The 10,399-nt window shown below is 39.6% G+C and overlaps 1 protein-coding gene across 1 annotated transcript; it reads right to left on the reverse strand.

Moving 5' to 3' along the window:
• Positions 1-2,345: 2,345 nt before the first annotated feature.
• dusp1 (dual specificity phosphatase 1) lies at positions 2,346-5,589 on the reverse strand. Its single transcript, XM_028009267.1, has 4 exons — positions 4,895-5,589; positions 4,560-4,705; positions 4,237-4,456; positions 2,346-3,585 (listed from the first exon to the last, which is right to left on the reverse strand). Exons 1-4 carry the CDS (start codon positions 5,301-5,303, stop codon positions 3,230-3,232), a joined length of 1,131 nt encoding a protein of 376 aa, XP_027865068.1. The 5' UTR covers positions 5,304-5,589; the 3' UTR covers positions 2,346-3,229.
• Between the last annotated feature and the right edge of the window lie 4,810 nt (positions 5,590-10,399).

Below are 10,399 nucleotides of genomic sequence, written 5' to 3' on the forward strand. Positions count from 1 at the left end.
CTTATTCCAAATTGTTTTTAATTATTATCTTCCCACAGGATTCTACCAATGAACTTGGTGCCATTACAACAACATTGGGGGGAAAAAAGCTTTTGAATGTTTTGTAAAATTAAAAATAGGAAACCTTCCCAAGTCAAGTCTAATTGACTGAATTCACACCACAGGTAGACTCCATTTAGTCTGTAGAAACATCTGAAGGACAAGCAGTGGAAACATGTCAATTTTGAATGATATGGCTGAAAGGTTGCAAATACTTAACACAAATGTGATTTCTTTTTTACTATTTTTAATAAATTCACCCCCCCCCCCCCCAAAAAAAACAATCCATATTGTCATTACAGGGTATTTGTGTGTAGAATGTTGACAGAAGAGCTTAATTTCTTACAATTTGGAATAAGGTTTTCACATGACTATGAGGGACAAAGTGTGAATTTGTAAATGTGAATTTTTGCAGTCATTGCTGCACATTAAATGTGTGGTTGGGTTTCTCTTTCAGTCGTGTATGTCGTGTCGGACAGATAAGGTAACTATTGTGCACGAAGGATTATTTCAGCTGAATCCTCATTGAACAGGAACCTGCTGTTCCTGTTCTGTGAGACAGATACAGATGGGACAACAACCAAACAAACAACCTGGTAGAAGCAAACATAGAAAGGATTGGTTGTTACGCTCTTTGAAATTGTCTCGCTGACAACAGAGTCTGTCACATACACGAGAAACACTAACATCAGATCATAAAGCATCCCTAATGACTTTCACACAAACTTCTGCCAACTTCTGAAAGCAGGAAATCTAAAGACACAAAGGCAGCAGGAGGAGTGGAAGGGGGGTTGGAGGACAGAGAATCAAGGGGCCGAGGGGGACACATATGTCACCGAAGCTACAGATTGTCTGGGGAGCTGAAAAAGTCCTTTGTCAGGGAGCATCTCGTTACAGTCGACAACAAATGTTTCTGGTAATCTGATTATGTATTCATGTTGAAATTGATTTTTTTTCTCTCTCAAATTAGACTCTCAGCAAAGAGTCGTTTCGCTTAAAAGTCGTATCGTTCTGAGGAGTGTGAAATTCATTTATTTTAAATGTCATACCACACGGCATGTCACAGCCAAATCTTTTTAGCTAATTTGTAACCCAAGCACACTGCTCTCCCTTTCACATTCACTGAGCCCCAACCTCCTCCGTAACGTGTGGAGGCAGAGGACACAAGCCGGTGCTTGACTGAGCCCTGAATGCTCTTTGGTTGTCACACTTTTCCCAAACGCCTTGCAGCTGCCTCCATTGTGGCCTACAGAAGGAGAGAGGCAGGGAGGTGTGGGGGACGTGGGGGGGGGGGGGGGTTGCTTAGCTGATTTTCTGAGCCTCCTGCTGTTGCCCCGGACTCAGATGGGTTCACAGAGACGGAGTGTGGCCCAAACAATGGCTGACACCATGACATCATGCCTCTTATTTTGGTGAAATCCTCATGCAGATATTTGATGGGATTCCATCGCATCAACAGGGAGCAGAGGTACAAAAAGGAAGTTTTGGCCTCCTCTCTGTCTTTGTAGGCATTGAAGAAAACTCTTTGTTGTGCAACAAGTTTTACGTATAAATAAACCTCTACATAAATTGTTGTTAGTTGGAGCCTTATTTTTGTAATGCTGTCAACAAACACCATATGAAATAAGGAGGTTGAATTTCAAGTAGCAATGTTATATTATAATATAATTACGAAGTGAAAAAAACAAATCTAACCTTTCATTTTAGTAAATAAGAATGAAAAATCAGACTTGAGAAAAAATTATTAGGCGTTCCACAACTAAAACATTTTTAAAGCTTTTTTGGGATTTGTATCTTTGTAGTTTTTATTTCCTTTGGGTACAAATGTGGTTTTAACACAAAGGGCAAAAAACCTTTATTTGGCAGTCACTAGTGTCCTGTTTCCTTAAGCTTTAAATGTAACGTGACATACAGGTCCATCTCTTTTAGCCGTCCCTTAAAATGAAAAGGACAAAATAACATCCCATTCAAGTAATAAACTCAAGTTAACATCCCATTTAAGTGATAAACTTCTGAATAGTAATCCATGGCTTCCTGGAGTTTTGATGTGACACAAAAGAGAATTATCTTAGCTGCTCGTTAAAATGGGGAAGACAACGTGAAGTCTTTGCTTATTTTTTAGCTTTCTTTGTATCTGTAGTTTTACTGTTAAATGATGAGGCACGAAAGTTATGCTTTAGTGAGAGGGTCAATCGACAAGACAAGTTTTGTTTCACAATAAATTTAAGATATTTTTTAAATGGAGATCTTAAGAAAAACATCTATGCAGTACATATTCTGTAATAATAGAGACACAAGAAAACATCTTCAACTGAGTACAAAAACTCAATGAGATTTATTGAACATATATAAAAAACTCTTTGACAAACATTTGTAAAAATAGCTGTTATAAAGAAATATATTAATTTATTTAATAAATATGTCAGAACACGGTCAAACAGACCAATTGGTCCCCCCAGTTTTAGTGGTTTTTGGGGTTCCGTCGCAGCGCTGCAGTACACAGTACAAAAACATGAGGTATTTCAAAGTCGGTTTACCCAACATGTCGTGATCGTCAGTGATATTGAGGAAGGCAACATACAAAAAAAAAGAAGAAAAACACAAAAGGAAAAAGTTTTGTAATCTAATTATAAACCTGTTCCAAAACCAAACAGGTAGATTCTATGACACACCTACTAATAAAATGAGTTACATTCATTTCTAATCATATGCCTTACAGTGCAATGGGTTTGCATTGCCTCTTTAACAAGTGAAAAGATTCGAGAGGTTTAAAAAAGCGTTCCTGAGATAACTGATAGCCCTCTCAGTTTTGTTTAAAATGATTGTGATTATCAAAAGCAGTTGCCTTCATCAAAATAAGAAATCAGTCTTTTAAAGAAAGAATACTCAGAACTTCTTCTTCTTTAGCGTCTCCCAACTGGGGATGGTTTTCACATTAAGGACGTGAAGCGTGAATACTGCCTGATGGTAGTCGTCAAAGCTCGCTCTGAAATGATGAGGTCAAGCTATAAAGGATTGGCCAGCAGAGTCAAGTTAACTGGCCCAAAGCTACAGCACCCATTCTGTCTGGTGACACCAGCATCACCATAAGCAGACAAATGGATCAGAGCCACTTAATGTGAAGCGCTCCATGAGGAGTCACTTGGTATTTTGAGTCCAAACAAAGTCTGTTTTTTTGATGGGACCTCTGTCAGCAGCTGGGGGAGGTCGTGATGGGACTGTGGCGGAAGGCGAGCTGACCGGACGAAGCGTGAACCGGGATGGAGACGGGGAAGTTGAACACGGTACTGCTTTTGCTGATTGCCGGGCTTCCTGCCTCCGAGGAGCAAGTAGAGGAGGCCAGGACCTGGGACTCGAACTGGAGGAGCTGACCCATGAAGCTGAAGTTGGGGGAGATGATGCTGCGGCGCTGCTTGACGAACTCAAAGGCCTCGTCCAGCTTCACGCGGTTGGTGCGCATGAGGTAGGCGAGGCAGATGGTGGCAGAGCGGGAGATGCCGGCCTGACAATGCACGAACACGCGACCCCCGTTGTTTCTCACCGAATCTGGTTGGAGAGAAAAACAAAAAAAAATAGAGAGAGGAAAATTAGAATCACCGCAAAACAGCCAAAGGTGATTACACACAAATGGACAAGACTACATTATTAACAGGAAACGAGGACAAAAACGCCTTTGCAGCACTTTCAGTTTCTTTTTAAATGCGCTCATTAGCAAAGAGGAACACAGTTAATAGCTTTGCAGGGTGTGAACCAGTGGGGGTTACTCCCAAAGGAGGCGTAATGAATGGACAAAAGAGGGGAACAGACCCCTGCTGGGGGTATTGAAGTGGCAGGAAGGCTGACAGTGAGTGAAGAGAAATTGCCCTTTGTTCAGTCAGAACAAAAAGAGCTATGAAGGGGGGAATCTATTCAAGCACAGCTAGCCCGAAACTGCAAAACTAGTTTGGGGCTGCTGCTTTGCAAGTCATTATATTAAAAAAAAAAGGACATCCCTCTTTCTACGCCTCAGGGGTGGCAATGATGTAACCGCCATTGTGCTGGAGTAGGGAGCCAGCTGGTTGGGTTTTGGAGGGAACTTTTGACGATTTCAAATCAAGCGACTCAAGGGTAAAGAAAAGGGAGAGAACAGAGGATGGGGCAGGCTGGGTGTTTGTTGCGCTGACAACTGAGGAACTAGTTAGCAAAATCTGCACTCACCAATAAACTCTATCGCCTCGTTGAACCAGGAGCTGATGTCGGCTTTGTGGTTGTCCTCCACCGGGATGCTTTTGTACAGAAAGGAGTCCTCGAAGTGGTTGGGACAGTTGGAGGAGACGTTGATCAGGGCAGTGATCCCGAGCATGTCCAGCATGTCTTTTCTAGAAGCGTGGTAAGCACTGCCAAGATACAGGAACGGCAGAATCTCCACAGGACCACCCTGAATTAGAGCAGAGAAATAAGCAAACCGTAAGTCACCTCCATAACAGTAAAACGGGAAGTAGGAGGAAAGGGAATGAGATTTTCTTTAAAAAAGTGCAAACCTGATCATATAGAGGTGTGTTGCAGGGACTGCAGTTTGGGTCTGCACTCTCTGGATTTCTGGCACTCAGTGATAAGCTGAGCCCTTGAGGAGGGGAAGCTTTGGTGCACATCTCTGGATACTCACAGGAAAAACTGTCAAATCCACCTGGAAAAAAAAACCATCATTAAAATCTGAAGCTTAACACAAAGGCACATGCTTTTATTTATGAGTGACAACTGTTCATGCAGGCTATTTCCGAGCTCTGTTTACAACAAGAGCAGCTGGTATGGTGACAGCTGCACTTCCTAACACTAAAGCGCCTGATTGTGTTCCTAACCCGCAACATCTTCTTACCTTGGAGAATAAACACGCTGATTCCACAGGGGCTGCGGCAGAGCGCATTGACAGCCAGCATCAGCGTCCCGTCCTTCTTAGCCTGGCCCAGGTCTGTGCTCCGTTCGTCCAGCAGCACCACGGACTGGTACTCCCCGGACAGGAGCCGGTTCCTGGTGTCCTCGTTGGGCACGATGTGCTCCAGCCCCAGCCCGCCCCTCGCCCTCCTCCGGACTATGGTGCTAAAACGCACATTGGTGGAGCCGGAGATGTGAGAGGCGTTGAAGGAGAGAAAGGAGCGGCAGTCCAGCACCAGGCACCCCGGGACGTCGCCCTCCACTAGAGAACGGAGGGTCGCGCAGTTGATGGTGGGGACTTCCATTATCACCATAGTAGTACAGCGGGTTATGAGTGTCAAATCCAAATACATACGAGTTCAACGGCAGCAATATTCAAGCTCAGAGTTACAGAAATAATATTTTGTTCTTTGGAGTGAGTCCTTTGTTCCGGTTAGTTTCTATGTAAAAAGTTAAAAAAAAAAACTAAAAAAAAATGACGGTGAAGCTCGAAAGAAAGAAAGAAAGGAGAAAAAAAAAGTTTTAAAGTTGACTTTGGTGTTCCGATTCTTCCTTGTGTAGTTCCGGGTAGTTTAGTTCCTTATTGACCGAGTTTAAATATTTAACGTCTCAGAGTCTGACTTCTGCCTCAGAGCCGTACGAAGCTGTTTATATAGATGCGCCGAGTCCATGAATGAGAGGCCACTGACGTCAGAGCGCCGCCTCTCCGGGCGTCCCGCCAACCACGCTGACGTCATCACGATCGAGCCAACATGGAGGAGGGCACAAGAACTGGAGCTCGCGCGCACCTGCGGGACAATTCTACATGAACGTTCTGCACGTACGCGGGCACGCGAAGATTTCTCTCTCTCTCTCTCTCTCTCTCTCTCTCTCTCTCTCTCTTTCTCTCTCTGTCTCGTTTGTTTTTATTTTTATTTTTGTGCATCTTCTCTGTGACAAATGACACATGTATTAAATGAATAGCAATATAATTAAGAAACATTGGATTCCAATTGAATTATGTACATGGTGTCATTTTCGCTTAATTTGTGGTCGTTGCTTTTGTTTTTTGTTTTTTTCCCCACCTTTACAGTGGTTTACAGTGGTGAATCTTAACCACTGTGGAGATTATGTATCTCACATGTTCATGTTTTTATTTATCTCTTTGGGTTTTCAATCGTCTGTCTAGTGACTAGTATTTCACTCTAATCCCAGAGGAATTATGTCTCAATTTGTTGTATGGCAGTATGCAAAGAACTGCCAAATAAACTGATTAGGGTTTAAATGTAAATCATTTAAGACTTAGAGTGTGTTATTTTTAGTTAATTTTTCTACATAAAATTTGCATTAAACTTTGGCTAATTTCTTATTATTTTTACAATTAGATTGTGGATAATTTTTTTCTTAATTTCAACTACTCCTGGTTTTTATGTGTTTAAGAATATAGTTTTATTTTTTAAAAAGATTTATTTATTTATTATTTTGATACAATTAAGTTCCCATGTGTATATGAGCTGTTGACAGTATAGCAAAACCATTTACATACTCCATATGTAGGTCTGATTATGATGTAATTTGTTTTTCTAAATTAATGATTAAACACAAATCTGAACTACAATATCAGTTATATTATATTATATTATATTATATTATATTATATTATATTATATTATATTATATTATAGAGGCACCAATATTTATAATTAATTACATTTAAACCATGTAAAACAGAAAATGAACACTCATGTTTGTTTCAGTGCATTGATAATCTAGATTATTATTTGTTTACAACATATTCTCATTTACAATATCTGTCTCAATTTATGTGTTCATTTAAATTGATGATCTGTCAGCAAATAAAGAATTTGCCAAACTTTCCATGATGTTTAGTATTTAATTGGAGTCCTATTTTGCCTCTTCAGTAGAGAGTTGACAAATAACAAGATAATAAGTAAATATCTGGCATGGGTGCCATAAAAGTTTATTCTTTGTTTTTATTAGTCTGTGGTACATAGTGTTCAATGCGGCGAGAACGAAGGCTAACCATAAAAGTTAATCACGGTATAGAAATCTGAAGTCCAGTAAATTTCCAGGTGCTGAGAAACAAAACACTGGTATACCAGGAAGCCGATGACAGATGGAGATGTCTTGACCTCTTAGTTTTGTTTTGTACGGGCATATGGGGTGTTTACTTGTTTTCCCAGAGAAATGAGAGAAAACATATTGTGAACGAAAAAAAAAAACATGATTTCAACCAATGTGGGAAACCCTTTTCATTTGCTGGTGTGGTTTGCTGACTCAGACGAGGCAACACTCATGTCTTAAAATGCAGAAGCAGGATGATTGTTGACCTGTTGACAAGGCGGGTGTGTTGCCTTCGTGTCTTCAAACAAAAGTTTGCAAAAGAAAAGGGAAAGAGAGATTATGCTGCCGAGCAAACACCTAAATAGTACAGCTGTTTCCAACTTCGAAATTCTATGTCTTTTAGCTGAAGCTAAATTTACCAAGCAGGCCATAATGTCATTCATACTTTACTCCAACATGAAAGTGTGGAATACACACATGTGTGCTGGTTTGGCCCTCTGTTTTTTCAAGCAAAAGAAAAATAGATTTGTTATGGTACGCAGAAAGAGGGGGAGCTTAGGCCCACTGAACAGAAAGTCAACCAACCACAGCCAAGTGTAAAAACTCTCTGGCAAGTTAAACCTCACACTCTCGTGAGATGAGTCAACTGTGAGGCACATGCTACAAAGCAAGAATGTTACACACTATACAGGGAGGAGGGCCCGAGATCTACTGAAAACAGTTTGTACCCAAACATTTTGTTCTAACGGCCAACGCAAAAACCCCCAGAATCAGGAAGAGTACAGCTAAGAGAGTTATTACAGACAAGTTTACTGACAATAAGTTTACTGAACCATACACATCTGTCAGATTATCGGCCCTGTCTTGATCTTATTCTTTTATTTTTGTAAATGTTGGCATGCAAAACAGTGCATAAGCTTTTATTGTGTGTATGAATACTGAAACTAAGCTCTGAAAACTGAACCTGTGTTGTCACTGTGCTTTTGGTTCTCTTAGCTGTGGCTTGTAACCAACCAGAGACCAGAAAGGGAAGTGAAAAAGCGGATGACGGAGAGGCATTTCCTGTGGTCCAGCCTAGCTGTCACTTGCTGTCATCCCCTGCCTGTTTACTGTCATTGTAGCTACGGGCAACAGTTGGGACATCTCTGGGAAGTACAGGGCATGTACTGCCTGCTAAGTTTTAATAACAGACTTGTAAATTTGGGACACATATATTATTTGTTTCCTTGTTGTGGCAAAAAATAACACTTTCTGCTGAGTTTATGGATTTTTTTGCTATGACATATGCAATTTTCAAACACTGCTTGTCATTTCCTGGACAGCAACATTGGTCACCAAACCCAGAAACCGAAATATACATTGTTCACAATACAATATTACTAAAACTCTAGCCTTAGTTTCTTAGTAGCTTTGATTGTGTTTGTTTCTGCTACACTGTGAACCCGGATTTGGGTAAAACTGGCCCAAAAGCAAACTAAGCAGTTGCTTACAGTATATCCCCAAAACAAACAGGGAGCCACCAAAACTGTCATACAGACCAGGTTTACGGAATGCATTTAATTATTATTTTTTTTTATTTACAATTGATACTCATAACTGTTCAAAACAAACTTTGGGTGTTTCATATCTTGCCATCCATACTTGCGTACAAAATGTATTATGCAGATCGCAACTTGAGGAAATGAAAAAAAGATACTTATCACAGCTGATCATGGGCGTCAAAATGCATATGTGTGAAGGGGATGCGTCACTTGCTGTCGTACAATGATCCAAAAAACATTTGAAAAACATTCGTTTGGATCCAAACACATTTACAATAAAATATTACTTCCGTCTGCACTGTTTCTATTGCTTCATGAAAGAATCCTTTCCACTTGGTTGGTATTGGAATACGCATACTGCTAAAAATGTTCGGGATTACAACAACTCACCACTCTGCCTGGTACAAGAATAAGAAACAAAGTAAAGCACTAGCGCAGGTTAGTGAAAACTGGACAGGTAACAACATTCCCATTAACATCTCACAATGTCTAGCTTGTGTCATGAAGTGGTAGAATTTTCTGGTTCAATTGTGCTAGTACAAGTGGTTCATTTGCAGAAATTGATGATTGAACTACAGATGTGTAAAATGTTTTTGCTGGAATAAAGTAAACAGGAAGCAGAAGTTGATATGAACAGGTTTTCTTCCCTTCCACATTAAAATACTTCTAACGCTCCTGCAATAGATACTAATTGCTCAAAAACAAGCCTTGTGAGTCCCAATATTTAAATGGTTGTCATGTTTTTTACTATCTTATCATCGATACTGGCATAATAAAAACATGTTATTCACATCACAACTTGAGAAACTTAAATTGTAAAGCACCAGGTCTTGTCACGTTTTTGAAGTATGTGCTAAACATTTGAATATTAGATGAATATTGGCATCAAGGGTGTGGAATTCAGTGTCTAGCATGTGACGATGGAGTATCGTGCTTTTGTAACGATCTTGCTATCTTGTTTTATATATACAGGATATTTTAGAATTAATTAGCCATCTGGGCATGAAATTCAAATGCTCCATTTGTACCCCAGGTGGTCAGATGAGTTCCAGCCAAGATATTCAGAAAACAAGTCAAGGTGACAGTAAATGTTTATTTGTGCAGAAGTTTAGGTTAGTGTGAAAATAGAGTTGGGTTAGAAAATAACCTATGAATTTCAGTTGTACTGATTGTGTTGCAATGGTGTGTGAAAGATGTTAGAGCTTGCTCAAGATTGTATGGCGCCTTAAACAGAATATACTTTAGGGGGCCCTCTTCCTGCTTAGAACATCACAAATAACGGCATTTCAATATAGATTTGGTGGAATCTTAGAAATGGTACCAAGCTTAAGATAAATCACTGATAGTTGCTTATTGCTGAGATATATTTGTAAACAAACCGTGGTTAAACACAAAGATTTGACACATATCAGCAGATTGTAGCTATGGTAACAAAACAATCAAAATATCAAGATTATTATTTGCACTTCTACAAACTAAATTTGCCATTTTCTCTCAATCTTAAATGTTAAACAATTTAAAACCCTTTAATTTATCTATTTATCCATTTTCTAGCTGAAAATGTTCAATCAAATTTAATATTTTCATTTTCAATAAACAAATATTACAATTCTGGATCCATGGTCTGTGTTAAATTTCAAACATTTACAGGGGATCCTAGAAGGTCTGATATATAAAATTAATATTAATTGGATTTGGTCACTGTTGGTATTTGGAATTGTCCCTCATTCACATTATGTTACGGCCTTGAATTAGTCCCCTGTCCCTTTTCTTTGTGAGTGATTTAAGAGGATTTGCATCTCTTGTCTAATTTTACAATTTTAGTTTGATGCCTCACATTTTGA

The sequence above is a fragment of the Xiphophorus couchianus genome, chromosome 23, assembly GCF_001444195.1.
Source record: "Xiphophorus couchianus chromosome 23, X_couchianus-1.0, whole genome shotgun sequence".
NCBI lineage: Eukaryota > Metazoa > Chordata > Actinopteri > Cyprinodontiformes > Poeciliidae > Xiphophorus > Xiphophorus couchianus.